The 25,163-nt window shown below is 40.9% G+C and overlaps 2 protein-coding genes across 4 annotated transcripts in view; one reads left to right on the forward strand and one right to left on the reverse strand.

Moving 5' to 3' along the window:
- borcs6 (BLOC-1 related complex subunit 6) overlaps positions 1-20,501 on the reverse strand; it is a 58,571-nt gene extending 38,070 nt beyond the window's left edge. Inside the window, exons 1-7 of one of the 3 annotated variants that reach the window (XR_013844938.1) lie at positions 20,460-20,501; positions 18,922-19,520; positions 18,264-18,444; positions 16,918-17,103; positions 14,024-14,187; positions 13,424-13,507; positions 12,769-12,995 (exon numbers count right to left, since the gene is read on the reverse strand). Coding sequence is in view for 2 of the 3 variants with exons in the window: in XM_080030667.1 (XP_079886793.1) it covers positions 12,870-12,995; positions 13,424-13,507; positions 14,024-14,187; positions 16,918-17,103; positions 18,264-18,444; positions 18,922-19,509 (1,329 nt within the window). In the remaining variant the exon portion in view is untranslated. Of the gene's footprint in view, positions 1-10,283; positions 12,996-13,423; positions 13,508-14,023; positions 14,188-16,917; positions 17,104-18,263; positions 18,445-18,921; positions 19,521-20,459 lie in introns of those variants that run through there. The other 2 variants (XM_080030667.1, XM_080030668.1) reach the window with 2 other exon arrangements.
- Positions 3,210-9,008, forward strand: LOC307253333 (hyaluronidase-1; the record flags this gene model as incomplete). Its single annotated transcript, XM_080031323.1, has 6 exons — positions 3,210-3,809; positions 4,432-4,680; positions 5,527-5,673; positions 5,958-6,044; positions 6,227-6,421; positions 8,592-9,008. 6 exons carry the CDS (start codon positions 3,210-3,212, stop codon positions 9,006-9,008), a joined length of 1,695 nt encoding a protein of 564 aa, XP_079887449.1.
- Positions 20,502-25,163: the final 4,662 nt, after the last annotated feature.

Genomic DNA, 25,163 nt, shown 5'->3' on the forward strand with positions numbered 1-25,163 from the left:
GCATTACTCCTGTACACCCACACACAGGTGTTTCCACTTTAGCCTGATTAGAACTCTTCTCAGGATTGTGTGGGCGTGTACTAGCAGCACTTGATTGACAGCTCCTTCACTCTGCTTTCAGTTACGTTGATGACATCACACATTTTCCAGCATAGCTCCACAGAACTTCTACTGGACTACACGTCCAATCAACTAGGGCCTTTAAGATGTAATGTAGAGCTGATGTTCTTATTCCCTTTTATTTCCCTCCTTTAATTGTCTGTATTTATGTGCACATAGTATTATTGACTTTACAATAATCCTCTTGGCATTTTGAGTTGGGCTTTGGTGACACAGAGTTAAATTTGCCTTTTTAATAGCTCGTTAGGGAGCTTGCAGCTATCTGCGCAGTTGAGAAGAGTTGCCACTGCTAACAAGCAATCTCCGGAGCTTATTCCACAAAATGTGACAAGTTCCCGGTGAGGAAAAATAAGCTGAGAAACATTAAAATGCTACAGGTCTTTGTTAACACCCAAGGAAAAGCCTGAATAACATATGGAGTTGCTTCCAAACAGAGCTGAAGTGTTAGACCACGATCATCATCAAAATGGTTGGTGAGAGGGACAGGTGCATGTAGGGGTTCTGGTGACAACAGGAAGCTGGTTATTGTAGTAAACCCCCACTGACTGACATGGTCAACAATTACAGAAGAAGCAGCTGATGTGACACACAGCTCATGGAGGGAATTAAGATTTTGAACAAACTGACATGATACCCATCGTTTTTAGGTCAGTGTGTCCTACACTTTTCCAGGATATCATTATCTATGAGTGCATCGCAGATAAACAAGCATTAAGTCTTCTTAGAAACAACAGATAGAACATGGTCATTATAAATTCCAAAACTTTTTTGTTGTTGTTGCTTCAAAATGAGTAATCCTTGCATAGTTGTCCGTACATTCATGGGTACACTGAATACAAGAACCACTAAAAGATCATTTGGCATGGTTTTGAACTGTCAAAATATACAGGCTAAAAAAAGGGGGCTGAAGTTACAGCCTAACACACTGAATCCATTGCAACATGGCAGATGTAGCTTGGCTACTGTTAACATCCCCTAATGTCATCTTTAAGCATGATAAACCATTGGCTTCAGACCATATGTTTTAAGGAGCCTGGTCTGTTGTTTAAGTAGCCTTTGGTGATGATCAAAAATGCTACTCTAAATGTAATTTAGCATGAACATTTTAAATAAAATATTTACATCGGTAATGCCAGTGATTTGTAATCAAATTGAGCCACTCTGTCTTCACCCTGCGCAATCACTTTGTACATAAACAGCAAATTAATCCCTGGTAACAAAAAACATCTGCCGTTTTGTCTTGATTTAACATACTATGCAAAACTGCCAAACATTATTTAAAAAGAGTAACATTTATTGCTGATTCCAGTTCCAAGTAGATCCTATGTTTTCCATAATCTCCTAACTAGAGTAGTGCGATCCGGAGTGAAATACACAATCTAAAAGCTTCATGATCACACAAGAAGCAAGTGCTCATTCCTATTAGCTACACGAGTCATAGAGTGGTCAGCTGTGTGCCAGTCTCATGGCAATGAATGGAATATTTGAATATGACTCAAGGTGGTTAATTGAAACAGAAATAGTGTGGTAAATGTGACAGTAATGCTACGTAAACATTTTCTTAGAATAAATGACAAAATATCTTTGGTTATGTACATAGCCACAGTTCTCTGACTGGCAAAAATTTGTAACTCACATTGACCTTGAGCCGTTTCCTAATATGGGACACAAAACAAGTGTTTCAGTTTCACACATAAGCTCTTTAGTTGTTCTGTGTTTTCTTCAAAAGCTAAAAAGTAAAAAGCTCAATCTAAATTTCTATTGTTTATTAAGTGGACCATGAAGTTGTATCGAGAACTTGAATACATTCACAAATAAATAAATGTTATTCCAAGGCATTATATTAAAATTTACAACATATCCCTTCAAGATATGTAGCCATAGGACATTTTATTTCTCTTTTCGACTTTTCGGTTTTAGCACATTAAGTTGGTGTTATAAAGTAATTTATTCTGATTAAAGTGGTCTTCATCTACATTCTATGGTTTGTGCAAAACAGAAAACTGTCAGGAAGTTACTGGTCTCATGGGTGATTAGTGTGCAAAACAAAATAAAGTGGAGAATGTAAAGTAGGTATAGTTTTTCTTCTTAGGCAAACAATGTGTATCTGCTTTAGATGTAAGAAGAGTTAACGATGGTTAATATTAAACATTTAAATGTGAGGTGGGATCATTGGTGCTTCTGCACAGCATGTATCCTTCTTTACCACTGTGTACAGCCTTGTACACAATCTGTAACAACTCTTAAACCTGGACCCCAACTGAGTGTCTGCTGCCTCCTACATCATTGAGCGTATGAAATATTAATTAGACCAGCTTTCTTCATGGCGTGTGACTCAGGGAACCCTTTGAGAAATCTATAAGCTGTCACTGGTTTCAGTGCACCCACTTTAAGCGGGGGTAGATGAAGGCTCGAAAGGAAGAGAAGAAAATAAAAGTTGAGTAAGGATTGTTAATCTTTTAAAACAAGAAGTTGTAGTGACAAAAAAAGGGTGGGCAACTCAATAAAAGAGTATATTGAAGCAAATATCAAGATATCCTAACTGTAAAAATACAGTAAATCAATGGCAGACAGAATCATGAGGCTTTCCTTGTGGTGGCCTTTCAAGATTCAATATCCAAGTTACTCTAAACAGTGTATTATAACTATTTTCAATCCAATGGCAGAACGTGGCATCATTTGGAACAAAATGAGAATATATTGGCTATACACTTTAAGGTGCAGTCAGCAATTCTGGAGAGCGCTTTGTTGTCAAAATCAGATAATATCTACTCATGATCCACTTGTCCGTACTGTGTGTGCGCATATACAATGGTGGTGGTAATTCAACCTTCTCTAAGTCATAGCTCAGTTTAATGTTAACATAAAGGCAGTGTGATTTACATATCAAATCACCTCCATTGCGAATAAACAACCATAAATCTGCTCACCTTTACATTGGTTTGCTTCTAATTATTTTATCATAACAATGTTTAGTGACTATTTCACACAACAGACGGAAGAGACTTAGACTTCTGAAATGTGTTTTACAGGAACATGATTGGCTGTGAGGGCCTGAAGAGGTGAGAGCCTGAGAGGTGGCCGCTCCAATGGCGTGGACCGAGCCACGGTTGCATCCAGACCCAAAGCCAAAACGGAAACCTTACAATCCCGGGACTAGGATAACTTTTTTACCAGGCATCCTTCAAGTCCAGCTTCATGTTTTACTGCCCTTCCTTGTCCTACTTGCTGCCTTTGCTGACCTAGCTATTGCTGGTCCTAACCAGCCAGCTCGTCCCCCTCTCCTTTCTGGACAGCCTTTTATCATCTTCTGGGGCATCCCTGACTCTTCCTGCTCCAGTCGGCCAGATCTTAGGTCGTTTGGGATGGAACCAGAGGGCCGAGTGGCTGTCTTTTACGAGGACACACTGGGGAGCTATCCTTATTTTGTGGACAAAGACACACCTGTCAACAGGGGGCTACCACAGCATACGAAGCTGGAAAACCACATCCAAAAGACACAGCAGGACTTGGAGGCAGCTTTACCTGCCCTGAGGTACCTTGGGCTGGGGGTGCTGCGCTGGGCTGAGTGGGTTCCCCAGTGGTCAAGGAACCGAGGGAGGCAAACAATGTATCTGGAGGCATCAAGGAACCTGATGAAGAATTTCTTTCCGAGCTGGACCCCAGAAGAGGTGGAGAAGTGGTCAAAGGTAAAGAAAGTTTGGAGTTAAGAAAGGTTAGGTGGTGGGAGATGTGGCCGAACAATGAACAAGAAAAGGAAAGAGGGATAGGGGGAACATGGTTGAAGAGGAAGATTGAATCAGTTGTTGACAAATGCTAGAGTGCAAGATGCCGATTATGAAAAAAACTTTCTTAAATGTTTCTCCTTGAGTCAAGAAAAAACATTTGAGGGAAATTATCCAATGAGACTTGGTAATTTATAACACCACTATGGTACCATTTGCTTTGGGTCATTTCACCAAAGTATCGTAATTATGTTGCCAATGATAATTCATTATGGTGTAATGATGTGAACGTTTTCCAACGGGTGCAAAAATACTGACATAAAGCAGTCCTGCTCACTGCTTTGAAACATCGTCCACAATGATCTTATAAAACAATAGCTAAAATGATATGTGCATCCATATACAATCTTGAATTACAACTGATACATTTAAATTATCTCATGATGAGTCCTATTCTAATCCCCATACCATGGTGCATAAGTTGCATGATTTGGGCATTTCATTTGGACTATTCACAAAAAGCTTTAAGATCACAAAATAGAAAATGCCTGGTGGGGTGAAAGGTGATCTATTGATCTTGTCACAGGTGGACTTCGAGGCAGCTGCCCAGTCAGTAATGACGGAGACTCTACGGGAGGTTCAAAGGTTAAGGCCCAAAGCATTATGGGGGGTCTCCCCTCAGCCCAGCTGCTACAATGGCGATCCAGCCCAAACCATGTTAGCCAATTACACCGGCCAGTGCCCTGCTGCAGAGATGGCCCTTAACGACCAGCTTCTGTGGCTGTGGAAACGATGCTCCGCCCTCTACCCTCACCTCACCCTGGAGAAGCTGCAGGTGGGTAATGCTACTCTGCTGTTTTTCAGTGCATCTTTTCACATGCATGCTTCTGCTTAAGTTCTTAAAGCTATAGTGTGTAACTTCTGTATAAGAAATTCTGAGTAATTAGAACACTGTTGTGCATCTACATGAGGTAAGCCTTCGATGATCGTGCATGGATTTGATACTTTCTGCTGTAAGTCCAGGTTTTTTCTTAGCAGTACAATCCACAACTAAAATATTATGTGGGCGATTCACAAGTTCCAGCTCCAGTGTCGGGGGGCGACAACAGTTTGTAAACCTTGCCATACTGAGAAATGCAGAGTTTTTTGGAGCTGATAGGCTTAATGAAATTTGTGTCAACTCGTTTGGCTATGGCTTGAATGTAACCGATATTCATTTATATGACAAAGGTATGCACTATAGCTATAAACTTGGCGAGATATAATCAAGAACAAACTGTGCGGGGGACAGCAAGACAGAGCTTAATCCCCTGAGCAGTTATCATCTACATGACTACAAAGACTCTGTGTGATACATTAAATATCCAAGTTATCTAAGTTATTAAAATGTTTTTTTAGAGAGGTTTTGAAAAAGCAACAAAACTTCTCATCAAAGCCAGTGAACCAAACAAATCTCAGAGATTCTTGTATTTGACAAAGACATTCTGGATTGAACTAAGCAGGCTGATGCGAAACCTTGTGATGTAAACTCATTATCTATGAAGGAGAAAATATTTTTAAAAGGAGCTTTGAAAAGCATTTAAACAGTGTTAAACATTGGGTCATATTCCACTCATTAAAAAAAACTGTTGCACCTGATTTATGAGTAAAAATGTGTACAATCTGTTCCTTTTTTTAATAGGGTGAGTCTTCTGGAGCCAGGCTTTATTTGTCCAGTCAAATCAGAGAAGCACTACGAGTGTCATCTCTGACCGAGACACCGTTTGATCTTCCTGTATTCCCATTGGTCAAGAGTCTCTACGCCTCAACTAACACTTTCCTGTCACAGGTAAGACATCGGAATCTGTTATTTGAACAAAGCGGCCTTCACACAGATCAATGATAAAAACAGAACAAGCGGAGAGGAGGATTTCTTGGTTGTAACGTCTCATTTTCTTTTGGGAAAGAGAATAATTAGAAAAGACTAAATACGTTTTTGATCTGCACTCTTATCACCAGGTGTAGGAGACACACATGACAAGTGTAATGGTGATCATATTGTAAGAGACTATTTGAAAACAAGTGTGCTGTGTCTCTTTTATAGCTTCTTTGTATATATTTTTTTTTCCACAGGCAGACCTAGTCAACTCCATAGGAGAGAGCGCTGCCTTGGGCACAGCGGGAGTTGTCATCTGGGAGAGAAGTGAGACAAAGACAGAGGTACACAACTTCATGCTTCTCCAAGTACTGATATTTATAGAGTGTACAGTAATACATAGCTTTAACAATTCACTGTACAGATCTCCAAAGATTGCTTTTTGCTGGGGAAGGTACACAACGTCTATTATATGTGTCAACACACCCCAATGTCCCTGCTTTCTGTTTAAATTAAACTGTTGCAGAGAGAGTGTCTGGACCTGGCAGAGTTTGTCAGCAAAGTCCTGGGACCCTACTCAATCAACGTAACCACGGCAACTCGACTCTGCTCGGCCTCACTGTGCCAGGGAAAGGGTCGATGTGTCCGACAAAATCCAGAAAGCTCCACCTACCTCCACCTCCCACCCCCATCCGAGGTGGTGGAGAAGGTGACGGAAAAGGTAAGAGAATGTAATTAAGTGCATTTCAAGCCTAATCTGGCATGGATTACAAAGAAAACTAAAGCCCTGCTTATGAATTGTATTCCACTTTTCATTAATCCTGTGGACAAGCACAGGTTTGTTGCCCACCCCCACAATAAGCCATTAATAGATGTTGACATAGCCTGTTTAAACGTGTTCAGATAGAAACCAGACTCTGTGTCCTTGGTCTAGCAATGGCAAAATCATTTATCTAATTGACCAGAATAAAGATTAACCTAGAATGATATAGTTATAGTTGAACAGTTGTCTATTGTATAGTATAGAACAGGGGTGGCCACTAGGTCGATCGCGATCGACCGGTCGATCGCGATCGACCGGTCGATCGCGAGGGTAGTGTGGGTCGATCGCGTGGCATTCTTAAAAAAAAAAAAAAAAAAAAAAAAAAAATGTAATTTAATTTTTTTTTTTTTTTTTTTTTACTATGAAAGAGCGAACGAGCCGTGCGAGCATGCGCCGACGTTCGGTGGAGGGAGAGAGGACACCACTTTCTAATTTGACAGTGAGCTAACCAAAGCTAATCCAAGTCAAGGAAGTGGAGAGGCTTCTGCACTGTGACAAATTCTACTATGTAAAATACAGCCAGAGAGAGGAAGACTGTTCACACAAACAGACCACCACATATTCTAGTGCAGGGGTGTCCAAACTACTAAACTTTTTTGCATTTCTTAGTTAACCCACTAGTGCAGGGGTGTCAAAACTGATTGATTTGGCTGTGGCACATTTTAAAAATATGATGTAATATGGCCCTTTTAATTTTTAAATAATTTAAATGCACTCATTATATTACAGAGAAATATGTCCCATAAAAGAAAAAGAGCACCAAGCCCATCCCAGAGGACCCTGCATAATATTTTATTTTAAATTAATATTATTATGGAAAATCCACGTGTCCTTCTCCAATAGCTTCCAATTCATCTGACAGTGTCTCCATTTTTTTTCATATAAAATTCTTCAGCTTTAGCCTCTTAATTTTCCTCTCAAAGTGCACCAGATTCATGCATTTCACTTTAAAAACTTTAAAAAATCTCCCGGGGGGGCATACAACCGGACCCCCCTTGGAGGGGCGGGATCTCGGCTGGCTACTATTTTCACCCAGCTGGACATTGGACGCAAAAGCAGAAAACACTGGGTGTATCAATGGCATTTAACAAGAGGGGGGGTGTATCTGTTTAATGTGCAAGTAAAGTGTTGCCGTGAAGAAGGATTACAATTTACGAAGACACTATGAAACTAAACATCAGAGCAGCTATGTCCTGATAAATGTGTTATTTTTGCAAAGTGGCCTGGCCCTTCGTAGATTTTTCTGTATGTGGCCCTCAGTGAAAATTCAATTCTGCACACATTTTTCCTCTTAACTGAGAACTGTACCGTACAGAACAGAACCGTGACTTAAAAACCAAGGTACGTATCGAACCGTGACTTTTGACCCCTTATAGTAGGTGGTAGCTCACTTTGACTTGGTCATTTTAAAAGTAGCTCACAAGCTGAAAAACAGTGGCCACCCCTGGTATAGAATAAACAACTGATTACAATGTGTTCTAGGATCAAGCTTCTGCATCATTTGAGGACCAAACTGTGCAGTAACTACTGTTAAATCATATTTTTACAAGGTTAACACACAGATACAGTGAGACCTGTGAGACCTGTGAGCTTTAAGAGGCTAGGGCTAGAGTGCAGTGTTCTGAAAAGAAAAAGCTCCTTATGAATAGCTCTGATTGCCTTTTTCACTTCCCCCGCTTGCTTCTGAAGAGTTGACATGCCTGCGTACTCACGGTGAAAGGCATCAGGACAGAGACTAAAGAAATCAACTCATGTGGTTTCTATGGGGAAAGTGGAAGACAGGAGAACTCCCTTTGAGTCAGGAGTCACAAGATAACAAAAAAAGTTTCAAAAAGTTTATATATTGATACTACAGGAACGCTGCGCTTCTCCGGGAACACTCTGCACTTTTTGGGAAATCTCCGCATGGGTCTTCGGTCATTTAGTGTATAACACACAATAAAGTATGAATGATGCTGCAACAGCAGGACTCTATGAAAATGTAATCTAGTTTTGAATTGGACCCATGTAATCTTCTTACTATTTTTCCCTTTCTAATATTACTATTATTTTCTTTCTAATGTTTCAGGAAGAGGCAGCAAAAGGCACAGATCAGCCGGACACAGACACTAAACCAGTGGAACCAGACCCGGCTGAGATCTGGAAGAAGGACTTCCAGTGCCAGTGGTACAAGGCTGCAGACGGGGACGTCTCGGACAAGCAGTCTCCCAAAGACGGAGCGTCTGCTGTCAGGGTGAAAGTAGAAGAAACTGCTGGAGATGTAATGAGGACCACAACAATGTCCACGACAACAGTTTCTAACGTTGCTTCTATGACAAAAGGTGCCTCTGTACCGGAGTCAACCGCAAGCAGTTCACCTGGTTCTGGCAGTCCAGCTACAGTCCAACTACAAGCATCTACAGAAGGAGGTACCAATTCTCTGAGTGCTCCAAACCTGACTTTTTTGTTGTTGCTGGTGGCTGGAAGTCTTTGGCTGGAACCTTAAAATATGAACAATCCAGCCTTCTCCTAGAAAGAGTGGGCTATAACTGCAATATGAGCCCTTCTGAAGTGCCTTTCAGCAAGACATTGAAGCCCTGCTAGCTGCAGGTGTGCTGCCTGATGTATCATTAAAAAAGGACAATAAACTATGTCCAGAACTGTGCCAAGAGACAAAAGGTTCAAACACTTGTCACTTTTTTTCCGGTTTCTACTTGGTGTATTTTCAGAGAAAAGAGATGTTATATACTAGATTAGACTGACCTATCAGTGAGCTGATACAGCTGTGTCAGCCACAGAAACATAACAGCTGTCTGTAAAACCTTTGCACATTTTGTTTATACATGTACTTGTCAGTGCTTTGTTACGTGGAAATAATTTCTATATTTCTATGCCTAATGTACTCAAGACGCTCCCCTTCTATTATGTAGATGTGCTGGGTTAAAGAAAAAGAACAAACAAAACAAATAATGCAGCTTTCACAAGGGCTTCTTCTTCAGTTGTTCCACTGTCGACATTGAGGTTTGTAGTTAATCCAAAGTAACTGGTAACACGCTTTCTGGAAAGATGTGTTCACACTTCTGTGAGCACTACAGATTTTAAACAACCTTAATTATCATGTGTGAACTTTGGCCTTTAAATGTTGCATATTGTCAAAAAAAACATGCAGGCTTCCCATTGTGGCTTCTGTCATTCATGTTAATATTGTCTTCGGAAGGCTTTGTTGAATAGCAGCACATATTTACTGAGCTCTCTAGCACCCTCTGACTGAATTTTGGTGAAACTGCACCATTGGTCAAAGTAATTTTATGACTTGTCACAGTAAGGAGAGCCCAGGTGTAAATATATATATTTGTTTTAAAAAGATTGCTGAATTCAATTTAGCAGGTTCAGTGGAAGGCCCTGGTGTTCTGTATTTTTGCTCCCTGGGAAGCTTTAATGGTATTAGTGACACCTGTGCTTTTCCTACTGAGAAAAGTCAAAATATTGGCTGTGAAGAAGACCCACTGGTATAACCAGCATGTGACCAAAGCCCCTTCAACTGTTACTGTGGTTAGAATACCTGTTGTGAATGCAACATCTGTACAGTCAAAGAACATACCTCGGAATAATTGAATTCAGTATTTCAGTCCACAATAGATAAACCTTCATGTGTATGTATTTGTAAGACAGTGGTGTTTAGATCCGTTTCCTCCATATTAATGCCCTTCACTGCTTCTTGAGGCAGAACACTGCAAAAAAAGACCATGACGTTTGTTTTTGCAGCTCTTGTAAATTTTATTTGTTATTTTTCATTAAAATATACACTCAAGACGCAGGGTATCTAAATCATTTTTTAGTTACAGAAAGAGATCATATGTACAACAGTGCATCTGATTGTACAACAGAACTGTAATTAACCATACACTTATATATAGATCATGAACAAGAAAATGACATCTCCTCTCATATCTCCCATCTGAAGGATCCTTTCCATCCGTTCCTCACCTCAAAGAATCTACTTAGTCTGCCAAACGTCCCCTCTCCCAATCTCTCAATTTGTACCGCCTTCTGCAAAAGAGCATTTACAGCTATACAAACATGGGCATGTTTGAGTGAATTTAAGTATCATCAAGGGGAACCGAGATCATTATATTCTCTATTATAAGCTTACCTGCCTCTTTGAATTATTCACAGACAATTTAAACAAACTTTTGCTAACAAAGTTGAGGAAAATGACAAAGAGACAAAGAGCAAATTTTACAATGAATGCAAAGCCTTCATGATCATCTTACGTGGTGGTAAACAGACAAAGCAGAGCCATGATTTTAAACATATACTTCCTTTGCTTGCAGTATTGCTCTGATAAGGTTTTGTAGATGAAATATCTAATCTAATAAGTCAACTAAATACACTACTCAAGCAAAATAACATATTGCCTGCCATCAGTAATAGATGCACGTTAGAGTATCTGTATGATAATCTAGTACACGTACACCATAATGTACTACAAGGCAACCCACCAGTGCAATGACAGAGGTACCACAGTCTCTTCACTAAATCAAGTATAATGCTCCATCAAAGCGAATGGCTTTAAGTTGGTATTGGTAATGTAACAGCCAAGTGAAATTGTAATCATTCACTGGCTTCATCATTGGGTCAATCAATACATACTCACTTTGTGATAAATTAAATATGAGTCAACCTTGTTAGTTCACATCAGAAGGCTGCATCCCGACTTCGTCCAGCGATGTTTCCAAGTGTCCAATCTTTTCAGCGATGAATTGAACAAAAGCGAGAAAGTGCTGCATGGCAATTTAACTGATATTTGTGTAAATTATTTTCAGTACAATCAGAACTGAACTGATTTGGATTAAAATGTATAATCCCCCCCCAGGTTTCTAATGTGACTGCAGTTAAAGAGAAGAAATGTGGAGTTTTTACCAAATGTAATGGTATCCACCATTTGACAAGAGTAAAACTTAAAGCCAAACCCTCAAACTAATTTATATTGATTGTAGATTAGCCGATAATGTAGGTCCTGAGCCTTGAAATAAGAATGTAATTGTTTCAAAATTGAGCTCTTGCGATGCATAATATATTATTTCCAACTGTCTGTTTTAAAACTGAAACTAAATTATCAAATTATCAGGGCAGTTTGTTAGCTACTTTCATGCCTGGAAATAAATTACTTTTTGAATGCTTTAGTAGAAAATCTTGGCTAAATGACTCTTTCTTGAGCCGCTGTGTAGGCTACAAAAGAACATTTTCCAGTTATTTTCAAGAAAACATTTTAAATGCATCAGAGGCAATATGACACACCTGTGGTGGTAGCTTTAAATTAGAGAAGCAGACGTATGTGATTTCAAGGTTAACAGTCTGAGAGAGTGTGAGTAGAAAAGGTGAAAGACTTTCTTTACCGTCATCAACACCAACCAGCATTGGGGCTTCAACTCCAAATGCTTCCATTCGGGGTTCAGTGTTCAACATGTGGCTGTGCCGGTCAGTTCCCAGTGTCACAGATTAGCAGTGTAAGTGAAAACGCAAGCATGCTGAGAGAAGTGAATAAATAAACATAAAAAAGACAGACAGACGGACAGACATGATGCTCCCCTTACCCCGTCATTTAGCCCCGCAGTGAAAGAATCTCATCTTCGTTGCATAAGATTTATAAAACAGACTTTCCGTTCCGGTGCACGAGTCACTGTCATCTGAGCTTAAACGGGCCTCTCCCATGAGCCAGGAGAGATGGAGAGAGAGAGAAACATCGCCCCCACGTGGAGAGGAAAGGTTAGTGCAAACTGAACCAAGCGGGCTGGACGGATAATAACACACTGTTCCTCCATGGAGTGTAAAGTGGGTTAAAGAGGGCATCTACGCAAACATCGTCAAGGATCTGTGTGTGTGTGTGTGTGCGTGTGTGTGTGCGTGTGTGTGTGTGTGTGTGTGTGTGTGTGTGTGTATGTGTGTGCGTATGTGTCTTTGTGTGTTTCCAGGGCGCTTGACCAAGTGTCTCCGAAAAACGGGTTAATTTATGAGATTTAGTTTCATGACACTTTCATTAGAGGAAGTGAGGTTGCTTTAAATAAAATGTTTTTAAAAAAAAAGAGAAAAAACCCAGCCCGAGATTTTTCAAGCCCAATTCAGTTGAAATCAACACAAATGTGGCCGTCCTCAAATGATGGACGAGCCGAGGGACTATGCATTATCCAGCATGCCTAGTAGCAATGGTTCCAGGTATCCAGAGGTGCATCTAAAAAATCTTGGCTGCAGTGTGTGCGTGCTACCTGCAGAAAAAGCTGGGTTTACTCGCAGACAGCCTCGTTCGGGGTGTGCTTGATGTCGGATCTTTGCGGCTGGGATGTGCATTCGTAACAGACGGGTGGGGTTACTTGCAGATGGCCTCCAGAGCGTCCAGGGTGCGCTTGATGTCACGGATCTGTGCAGCCAGGGTGTGTATGGGCTGCATGGAGCGGTCCAACTCCTCGCAGCGAGCCATCAGCGTGTACATGCCCTATGGTAGAAGTATAAGCCAGGTCATGAAAAGAGCTGAATAATATCTTCATTTTAAAAAGTGTTTTGGCATACAAGAAGTGGATAAAATGAAGGGGACATGATTTGAATAACTGTGGTAGTGCTGCTCACTATGGACCTGATATACTTCCTATATACACATATTATGTAACTTTATTACAAAGCTCAATTGGTCTGGTGGCTTACAAATACTGTATGTATCTCATGGTTTACTTATGTTGTTTTCGTCAGGTTTGCAGTTATTAAAACTCACTTATAGCCAGTACTCATGTAAAATGACCCAAATGTTTCATCATTATGATTAGGATATCCAACAAATAATACAGGAAATAATCACATCTGGACAAACTGACAGAACAATCGAATTTCTGATGTCATGACAGTTAATAATTCACGTTCTGGTGTCACCTTTATACTCATGTCCACAGACTCTCCCAGGCTGTCAACTGAATCTCTGTAGGTCTGGATGTATCCCACACTCAGAGCTGTCATCTGAAAGGAAATAGACCAGGGTTGGAAATATACCAGTGAGGAAAATAGACTTTTGAGAGCTCACTGAAATCAAAAATGAAATTCCCCTTTTATTTTGTATTGTCCAATTTATCATGTTTTGAGACTAATGTTAATCAAGAAAGTCAACGTACAGGAAGTTCCTTATATGGAGGATACATACAAGTTAGCTTGTTTATTTGAAAACGGAACATGTGTAATTGCTGACTATATTGAAAAAGTGTGGTCTAAGAGAAAGATGTCACTTTATACTTAGTTTCAGTTCATCAGGTGACAGAACTAGTTATTACTTACAAATATTTGTATCGTCAATGTGTGTGTACTACACTCTTTGTGTTGTATTATATCACTGTCTTGGGATGGGCCCCTTGAGTGGCATGGCACGAAAATACACTTTTCATTCATCCATTCATATCCATTATTAGAGTGTGAGAGAACACTAGAAACTAGATGATGAAGTTAAATACCAAAGACTTGATAGCAGGACAAGGGACTCACATTCTGGATGGTTCCATTGAGGCTTCTCATCATCATCTCCACACTGTGTGCCACGTCCTGGGTGTGTTTCTGAAGGTCCAATAGGACAGTGGGATCGATGGGAGGGATGTCTGCTGGTCTCCGTGACGACCCCCGGCTTCGGTAGATGGGACCAGAACAGTCCGCTGGAGAGAAATGATTATGAAAATGAATTGATATTATGAGAGTAGTGATAGGATTTTTTTTTTTAAAGGAATTCTTTAGGAATATTTTCTAAATAATTATTTTAGTTATTCTATAAATAATATAATCTATGAAGAGCTTTTAAAAAAAAATTGTGAAAAAGCCAGACAGGAGTTCATTGTTAAAGTAACAGAGGACCAGAGAAGATAACAAAGCATCTCCAATGATTGAAAACAGATAAAAGCAGAAAGTCATCACATTGGACAAGCTGGAAACAGCAAATGTTTTTATATTTTGCTTAATTAATGACAATTTGCATAGACACCCACACCCCCACCAAAACACACACACATTCAAACAGACAGTCAAGAGTGATGCAATCCACCAACAGGCCCTGCCAAGCACAAGCTACCAGCACTACCTCAAATACAATGAATTGAAGGGGGCGCTCGTGGTGTAGTGGTTGAAAATCAGGCGAATACATTACACACAAGAGTAACTGAAGAATTGTTCCTTTTTGAAGAAACACCTGCTCCTACAGACCGACTGCCTGCACCACTTTAAACAAATGACGCCACTTAACCAAAAGAACATGTGCACATGCAGTGGCTCACTCAGCGTGTGGCCTGTGGGAAGAAAAAAAGCCTTTTCCATCTCTGAAAATGATTCCTGTCAGGCTGCAGTTATAAATCCCTCCAGACTAAACAAAGTCTGTGAGTCATCCATGCTAATTGAATGAGCAGGTAGAGGGAATGAGCTGCCACAGAGGGCGTATTGACTGCGTTCCTGTGTTTAATATGAGAGGCCAGTTTAGTGGAGGCTCTAATCCAGTGGGGGGGGGGGGGTTCTCTCTGAGTGAAGGGCAGCGGTTCAGTGATTTTCTCCTGGAAAATTGAACATGCTGTTGATGGACAAGTTGGACTGGGTCAAGCTGCTCCACTTATAGAGATGATTGGATTTCTTTATGTGTAACCTGGAAAGTTGGATCTGTGGCTTGACTAGTGGGGTTGAGTCTCCGCTCCATCGTTATAACAGCCTGAGGCTAAATTAATGAGCCAGAGAGAGAGCAAGGGCACATTTGACATTTTTCATCTAAAAATCTCACCAAGAGAGCATGAAATGACAACGCTGGGTGGATTTCAATGAGCAAACCAGGAATTTTTATAGTTTGAGGGACCAGTTTTTCTAACCAGTACACCTTTTTATGTCCTTCAAATTATGCCACACTATTCAGGACAACCAGATACTTAAATACATCATTATGACAATGTAGCGTTACACAAACTGTGGCTCTAAAACATGACGCAACAACTGTGGTAATTGAAGTTTTCATGCGACCAACAAAAAGCATTTTGATTTTGACTTTTGCTCTTGTAGAGTTGCTATTGTTGTCAACGCTTGTGTTCAACCACAGCTTTCACAAGTACACTTTGGACTTCCTTATTGAACTGATGAATCAACTTTTCTTGTACGTGTTTTCACATATTTGCCTGATTCCGCAAATATATACAGCCAAAAAAAATCAAATAATAATGATAAACTTGACTTTTACCACAGTTGTATATGCATTCTATTTAACCATGTTTTCAAAGCTAGCACGTGCTACTATAAGTCAAGAAGAGGTTCACGCAAAAACTACTCCAAGTAAGAAAATAAATAAGGAATCTTACACTTATCTCCATTGGGAATATCCATTGTGAGTTGAAATATATTATATATAGACTGTACCTCAAAAGCATAAGTTGATTCAAAAGTAAATGTAACGGACGAATACAAAATAAATGTAATCACATGAAAAGCTATTTCAAATGTAGTAAAACAAACGTTGCCCAGACCGCAGTTACATAACAAAGCTGCTGCACTGTGAACACTGCAGGGTGCTAGATGAGTCATCCGTAGATCATAAGACCCAAAACATAGCAATTCATTTGCTAGGTATAGTGCATCCATTCTCCATTACTTTATATGGTACGAACATGACCACAGTAATGCATAAATGATGAGTAGCGGCTGCCTGAGCCTGTTAGCCTCTGCAGGGAGAAACACCCTGTTATTCAGCAAGCCAGACGCCCTGCACTGCAGTTTTACTTCCACTACCAATCACAATGCTTTTAACCCTTTGACACCTCCTTCTGCAGAGAAAAATACAAATCTGTTAGAGCCTCCTGACCCTCACATATAAATGCAGTTATGAAAGCAACCCACATGGGAACACTATGTCCATCCTCCACATCAGAACACACACCGAATGCACACGTTTCTTCTCCACAGGTCAAATACAACACAAGACACACACCATCAGTTGAACACATATTTACTGCACATGAAAATCATACACGGTTACACGTGCAGGAGGTCTCACTCCTGTCCCTCCACAAACACTACATTCATGTTTGCTTTAAAGCCTCTGGAAACCTGGTCTTAAATAGTAAACATCAATATGTTATATCAAATGTGGTTGTCCCAATAAGATCAGATTGAAAATTATTTTTCATAATTTTGTTATAAACTTAGTTAAAAAAACAGCTTTTTTACCATGTAGGCCGTTTGACAGTACTGGGTGGGCGTGGCCGTATCAAAGGGTCTCCAAGGCAACAATGTTCGGACAAAGAACTGCCTTGATTGGGTCGCAATACTTAATGTGTCATATAAGAGCATATCACGCCTCATCTCATCCTAATTACATGAATTGACTTAGAACATCCCAAAGTTAGCGTCAGCCTCATACTCACAGTCACTGCAGTCCAGACTGGGCTTGGAGCTGCTCATCTTGATTTTCTGCTCCAGGTTCTCTGTGATGAAGTGAGTCAGCTCTCCATCATGGCTGACTGTGCCCTCTAGCTCCAGAGCAGAGGAGATGGTGGCCCTTCTGCCCTCTGACTGGCCACCTCTGCCCCCTCCCCGGGCCCCTGAAACCCCTGTGGAGGATAGCAAAACATCAGCTTAAGAAAGTTGTAAAACAATTCAAGGTCTCCGATTTCTGGATTCAGTTCAAAAGAGGATTACCGGATCTACTCCAGTCCACTGTGTGCTATTTTCTCATTGCTCATTTATCTTCAATTAAAGCTGGGGTGGAGGATTTGGGGAGAAAATGGCAGTTGGGATAGAGATTCGAATCCAAATACCTCAACCGCTCCACTTGTTCTCTTTGGTCCCTCCCCTATGGTCCCTCCCTGACACGCTCTACACCAACAAAGTCGTGACAAAGTGAACAGAGAATCGGAGCCTCGCTCTGATTGGTCAAAGTGTACAGCTCATGTTAACTTTGACCAATCAGAAATCATATACCCCAGCTTTAAGTCTATTTTAATGGGATGCTTGAAAAGCATTTGATTTTAAAATATATGAATCGCGATTTTTACATGAATCGATTATTTTCACCACCCCTTGTATGCACATACCAGGAAATCATGCAATATGTGATAGTATTGTTGAATATAGCGATGACAATATCACTTGTGATAAATAGACAAATACTTAAATATACAGTATTAATGTCTTTCTGCTAGCCTATGCATACTACTACCCCTAGGCCAGGCGGAACAAAGCACATCAGTTTAGTCTGACCCAGTTGGTGAGGTCATGGCCTTCACGCGGTTGGCATAAGCATTGTTGTCTGCAGTGAGCTACACACTTTCTGGTATTCATGTAAATCCCAGCTGGCTAACACGTAATCCAAGAGCTACATTTTCACATCCATGCACTTTACCACTTCAGGCACTACATTGGGGGACATGCATCTAGAGCAGTAGGGCTTTATCTGATTGGCCAAATGTATTGAGATGCAGAGCGTGAATGCATGGCACAGAATAGGCTACCACTTGTTGCAGTTCAAGCAGTCTTTGCTTTGATACGTACCGCAATATCAACTATCGCGATAACAATACATTTTGATATATTGTGTAGCACTAATGTAAGCTCCGCTTAAAACAGGCATAATGCCCACCATTTTGTTCTGTTTAGCGACCGCTTTACATAAAGAGGTTCTGCACATACTTATCAATTCAGGGAAATAAAGAGACTCGGAATGAGACAAACTTCATTGAGCACAAAATCAAAGCGGTTTGTTTGAATTCACCTGCACATGTTTGGCTGATCTCATCCAGGCTCTTGCTGTCCTGCATGCCCCTGACGTTGCGTACCCAGACCTGGGCCATGACGTGGGGGGGACAGGGCACGTCATCAGAGGGCAGGAGAGGAGGTGGAAGAGAGGACGAGGTGCTGGAGCCGGGGGCTGACGATGAGTAGTGTCTGGAAGGCTGCACAGCAGGAGAGGAGGAACACATCATTATGAAAGCAGCCTAGGAGCTACGCAAGACAGCTTCTTGTCTTACCTTAAATGTAGCCATTTGGAAAAAATGATGATCAAGGAGTTTATTTAAAAGCAATTTGCACATTAACTTAAGATTAAATTACTTTATTGATCCCAAGAAAGGCAATTCCTTTTTCAGCCAACCTCATCCATAATCACACAATCAACATCCACATTTAAAACCACAGATCAATAATTAGACAAATAAGTGTCGCCCTCTGACACCCGGCGCCCCGATTTAATTAATTAATTCATGTAATTACTCAGATTTCCTCGTGGGGCCTACAGAGGTTACGCACTAAAGCTTTAGCTTGCACTGCCTTTATTTCACACTAACTACCGTTTTCTGATTCCAATGAAGCCCTCCACTCTCACTGATTCACATAGCCATATAAAGCTGAACATAATCCTTCAGTCCACTCACCTGGACCTCTGTTCTCCCCGCTGCACGCGGATGGATCCACTGTTTCTCATTCTTCTCGTCCTCCTCCTCGTCCTGCTTCTCTTTCTCTCCGTCCTCCTCTTCCTCCTCCTCCTCCTCCTCTTCCTCTCTGCTGTCAGTGCCTTCAAACACAGTCTCTACCTCTGTGTGCAGTGTGTGTGTGCTGGCGTGGCCTCCTCGATGAGTTGAGTCTTTGGTTTGTGGGACCCACAGTGGAGCCACACCAGGAGGCTCCACAGTGTCCGAGGCCTCAGGAATGTGTGTGTGTTTGGAGCCCGATGGTTCAGAGTCTCCAGTGCATGTCGCAGTGGGCAACGAGGGCTCCGTCACGTGAGAGGGGTGTGATGGTAAACTACTAGACGTTCTCTCATCGTTGTATGTCTCTGTGTCCGAGTGGCCTTCACCGTTCTCTGTGTGTTGGAGATCTCCATGTTCTGGAGCCTCCTGCTCAGTACAGGCCACTCTGCTGCCCACACATTTAACAGAGACCGCAACCTCTGAAGGGACGGGGGCCACGAGCCCATTGGCTGTGTCTGGCACCTCTGTGCCAAGCACAGGGGAGAGACTCATCCCTCCACCTGCTGGGAGAGAGTTTAGGATGAGAAGATTCTGTTTTTATATTCCTATTCAAATGTCACCTATTGTGCAAAATGCACCTTTTTATATGGCTCCCCAGTGTCTAGAGACTCCCAAAGTATGAGAAAAAAATATTATTTGTTATAAATCCCCAGTCAGATTTCTCTCCCCTTATGACATCATTAGGGGAGAAGCCACGAACCCTTCATTACCAACCTTACTAAGCAATACCTCCACCTGTAATGTGTTTTAGATGTGTTATGTCTCTTCTAAGCAACAACTAATAAGAACAGGGATATGTGGCGTACTGGCGTTCATGAAAACTGGAAAATGTAGACGGGCCTGAAACATATGGCCACTGGTTTGATACACACCTGCAGTGGGTGTGTTCGTGTGAGGAGCTCACACTGTACCATCAAACGCCTTTGTATCATATTATTAACACCGTGGTAAAGTCTGTTGGGTCACGAGAGCAGCTGTCTGTTGCTGCTGTGCTCTTATGCATTACACATTTCCCCATGAAGTGTGAAATGACGTAATTTTAGGATGCTTAGCTTAGCACTAGCTCAGGCACTAAATTAACTTAGTGTGTTGACACTAGCCTACGCCTGCATATGCTTTTTCAACACTTTATGTAAAAACACCCGCTAAGAATGAGTGTGCACAAAGACAACGCATTGCAGAAAAAGAGGAACAAAGACATTGTAGAAGACGTGAATAAGATCGAAGCAGCGTTGGGGAAGTTGATGTGCTGCTGTCATTAGCCGCCTAGCTAGCCCGGCTAACGTCAGCTGTCAGGGCCTTAAACATAAAACAATGTCTCTACAATTTTCCTGTCACACACTTACACCGGGAGGGTTATGGTATTCTAAAATGTGTACTTGTCCGTTGATGCGCGCATACAGAGGTGACACAGAGCTTTAATTAGAGAAGAAAACACTCACCCGTGTAGTTTCTGTTCAGAAAGATGTAAGCTGTAACCGAGTCCGACGTGAAAATCCTTCCCCGCTGCGAGACTCAGCAGAAAAGTTCCGCCTGACAAAAACACAAGCGTTTCAAGCGAAATATAGTTCTAAATGCATTATTTAGCTTTTTCATATTGACACATCAACATATGATGAAGTAAAATATTTACTTAAATTAAATTAAATTAAACGGTTCTGACCTAGACGTACAGGTAATTGTTGTTTATTTTTATTTAACAGACCTCATTTCTAGAGCCGGGCTTTTTACGTCAATATTCTTCATGCTGGGCAACATTTAACTTGTGCATGTTATAGCTGTGTGATTTGTATTGGTTAACCATAGTGCCATGGCTTATCCTGCATGTATATCTGTTCCCCCACAGATGGAGACAAACACCACAGCCCCTCAGGCAATATAACTTATCTAAGAATACAAGTTACCCATTGGTTGATTTCATAATGTATAGAGCAGCAGACAAAAGACACAGGACGACAAAGGTTCAGCCCCCCCATGTGTGTTGGCAGGTGAGCGTGCAGGGTCCTTGAAGAATACATTCAACCTTGTATACACAGAGCTGAGTCCGACCTTGTAGTGAGGGCAGTAAACAAGCAACACCTGCATCAACAACATCTGGAAAACTGAATGCTTAACCCTGAAGACATTGTGTGTCTCCATGGTTGAATAAAAACACAGTATGAGTGAAACGGGAACCTTTTGTTTACATTGCTTATTCAACAATATATAAAAAATAAAAGTGTGATTGCACATTGTGCAGAAACTAATGGATCCACCAATAATCCACAAAGGATGGAAAGCAGAGAAAAGGGTGGTGAAATACTGCATAAACAGACAAGGAAATATTTTCTGACTGCAACACATTAAACAATTTCCTACGATTTTAAATTTTGAAATGTATAATGATATAATTTAGATTGATAGAAACACAAAATTCTTTATTTTATTTTACAAACAGATGTCTTATTATTCACATAAATCCCAGTTCTCATTCAAATACACTTCCTCAGTGCAAAAGGACAGTCGGGGCAAATGTTAGTTTCAACATCAACAACTGTTGAATTCAATATGTTTGTTTGAAATGATTTAAATTGATGGTTATTAAACAGAAGAGGCGGCTGCAACATGTTTCAGTTTAGCCAGTTTAGACGGGCCAACGTCTGTGGCTTTACTAAACCCTTGGATGTGGCCACAAAATGACAAACACTGCTGTAGAGGAGGAGAGGGGATTCAAAACCACACTGTCACCGCATCTAAAGGGCTTGTAAAAAATTCTCATCTGCACCATCCTTTCAGACCAGCTGCTCTCTCTCTCTCTCTCTCTCTCTCTCTCTCTCTCTCTCTCCATGGTTATTTGGCTGTTTCATCCCATTCGTTCCCCTCTCCCTTTGTGCCAAACTTCAAAAGCCTGAGGCGTTTACCTAATGACAATTAGACCTCAGAAATACGCCGATGGTTTCCAGAGTTTCCAGACAAAACTCCCATAACCTCTATGAGCCTCACTGGGATCTCTTTATTCCTTTTTGAGGATTTTAACAGTCACAGTGAAGCTATTTTAACAGACAAGTCACCGCCACAACAAAAGTCAACATTTGGGAAAGTAAGGGATACAGAGCCAATTGAAAGCACGCGCCCTCAAACACATGTGGTTTCTCCATAATGCAAACCGGAGACTGCATGTTGCACACTGGCAACCGGAATGACAGTGAAGGCCAATGAATCACAAATATTAATCACATCCCAGTTCAGGAGCAGGTCGACGGTGTTCTTTAGTTGACCTGAGATAAAATCTGCTTCTCCCCAAATGAAACAGTATATCTTAACAGAACTACAATTAATGCTCAATTCAGGTGCTACTCATCACCTGATAATAGCAGGAACGGCGGACACAGGAGTATGTAAGGAAAACAAGGGGTCTACAAGGCAAAGCTACACACTCTAATGCAATCTCTTTGTTTTAAATGATCAACTTTTCAGCAGCACACTCTCTCTTCAGACAAAGTGGAATATTAAGTGCATTTCAAATGGAACTCAGGAGTCTGTTTTATGAAAATGTACTATGAAGCACTAAAGTGGCTACCACACATGAGTCCAAAAGTGAGACAATCGTCAGTAGTGACATTTAGATATTCACAATTTATTATGCCCATGTCATGAGGTCGACTCTGAAAGGAAATTACTTCAGTGCATTTTCCCAAAGGTTGTGCTTTGCTGGTGTGGAAGAAAATGCATCCATCAAGAATAATGCCAAAATGGAAGATCTGGTGGTTAGTTACAAGTCAGAGGCAGGGAGTACATGCATGGAACAAAGGAGTCTGTATAAATATGTGCATATTCAACAACCTTTCATTTCCCTGAATGTCCAGTGGAATTAGGTTGAGATTCACAGAGAGCCGTCTGAGGCGGTTATAGCTAAGCTGTACAATTCAATTAAGCAAGAGCGGACATATTCATCCAGCATGAGGACTTGACTGAAAGGGATACTGCGATGAAATGCACAAACCTTTCATTACAGCTGAAAGACACTTTTATGAGTCAAATGGTGAAAAAGGACGTTCTGGTCGAGTGAGCGCTATGGAAAATAAGTCAAATGAGTACATGAGTCACTCTGTTTGGCAAATGTCAAAAACGTCCTGATTCCTACTTTATGTTGTTTTGTGCATATTCCGACCATGCTGTATATTTTTATTGAGTCCTTTGGAGACAATATAAAATCCACTGTGGGTCACCTCTCCTGTCAAATCGAGCTAACACGACAGCTTGTCATCCGGTTGGTACTTTATTCCTTTGCTTCGGTTGCTAATTACTGTTATGAAATCCAGAGGCGGTTTGGTGAATGGTGTCATTAAATGACAGAAAATACTGGAGACAACTGTTGAAATTGTGTCTGTGGGTTCCCCGAGTGTGTTTTTTCCAAATCTTTTGCAACTTGTGGTTTGAATCACTGCCTCAGTGTCTTCCTGAGGTGCAGGATTGGCGTTTACAAGTTACAAACTAGCTCTGTTGTTTAATTGTTCCCAGCTTCATGTGCCCAAATCCACCGCAGCTGACATTTACAATGTTGTGAATGACTGGCTCTGCAAGAGTAGTACAAGGATAGACGTGTTCTTCTTTGAGATTTTTTCAAATCAAGCCATCTCTGCTCAGTTTGACCTTGAGCGTCCCTTTTAAAACGACTGAAGTGAAGACATTTTCTTTATTTGAATTTGTCGCTAAAGTCATCAGTGAAGGCCCTTTTCTTGTTTGCTCAGTACTCCACTAGTGATATGTGCTTTGTGAGACCATACTGATACAACATTGCTTATTATAATAACATTAGCATAACTTACACTGACCATGTAAACATGCTATTTAGCAAGTCAACCATGTTCACCCTCTTAGGAGAGTGTGCTAGGATGCTAACATTTGCTAATTAGACTGAAAAACTAAGTAAATCTGGGGGTTATGCTAATGTCATTGGTGTTTGCAAGAATTTTGGGCATGAACCTGAGCACGGGACCTGATGGAGGGGGACAGATGAAAGTATAAGTGATCGGCGTTTGAGTCATTATTCATCTTCTTGGAATGGCTGCCATTATTTGTGCCAGTTCATCTTAGAGATATTTCCCTTGATAGCTGAAAATGTTGACCTGATTCTAATGCTTGAGGAGAAGTCTGGGGATCACCAATGTCATTAGGATCTTTCCTCTGGGGACCATGACTGTCTGAAGCACATTATATTGCAATCCATCAAGGTATTTGTTGAGGTTTTTCAGTCTGGTCCGACCAAGATTATTCCTAGTGTCAAGAAACATATAGCAGGCCTGAGGGTAACACACTCTCCCCATACTAATAATATATGTGGTAAGTGTGGTGAAAAATCCAAATGACCTCTTGATGGATTTTGTTATAGGTGTTCTCATTATTTACTCATTGGGTACACACATTTTGAAAACTCCTTTATATAGAGAACAATATTTCTTCATTTTGGCTGTACGCACACACACACACACACACACACACACACACACACACACACACACACACACACACACACACACACACACATATTCCTGTCTAAAAGTATCTCTGATGAGCATATGAAAAATTAAGTCTACGCTAAATTACCACTGCTCACATGACAAAACAAAAATTCCCCTCCGGAGAGCGTTCAGTATATTTTGTAAGGCCATAACGGGTAAATTGACACCAATCAGTCAGAAAGTTTGTTGAAACAATGTCTAGTTTGCCAGGCTAGGTGGTAGCCTTTGGGTATATACCAGTATAATACATATTCTATACAATATAATTATAGTATCATATCTTTGTGAGGCCGAACACTTGTAAGAAACACTGGAGAAGAAATTTCTCATTCCTAACAAAATACAGTGTTGAATTACACTAATTTCCTTTTAATGAACGGTTTTCTGTTTTACCACGATATCCTGTTTCTCAGACTGAATCTCTAACAGTCCAGACATTACCTCCAGGAGATTCCTGTGCGTGATTATGTTTACAAAGTCAATGTCAGCAATAAGAGAAGAGCCACAGTCAACTCACAATTCACCCGAGCTTGTCAAATTTCAAAAGTAGCGTGCACATATAACAGTAAAGAGAAATAGCAGAAAACAATGAAACACCATTGACCTCCTTCTAACCTCAAAGGATTGAAACATGAATGCAACCAA

This window comes from Ammodytes marinus (assembly GCF_949987685.1).
Source record: "Ammodytes marinus genome assembly, chromosome: 7".
NCBI classification, from domain to species: Eukaryota; Metazoa; Chordata; class Actinopteri; order Uranoscopiformes; family Ammodytidae; genus Ammodytes; species Ammodytes marinus.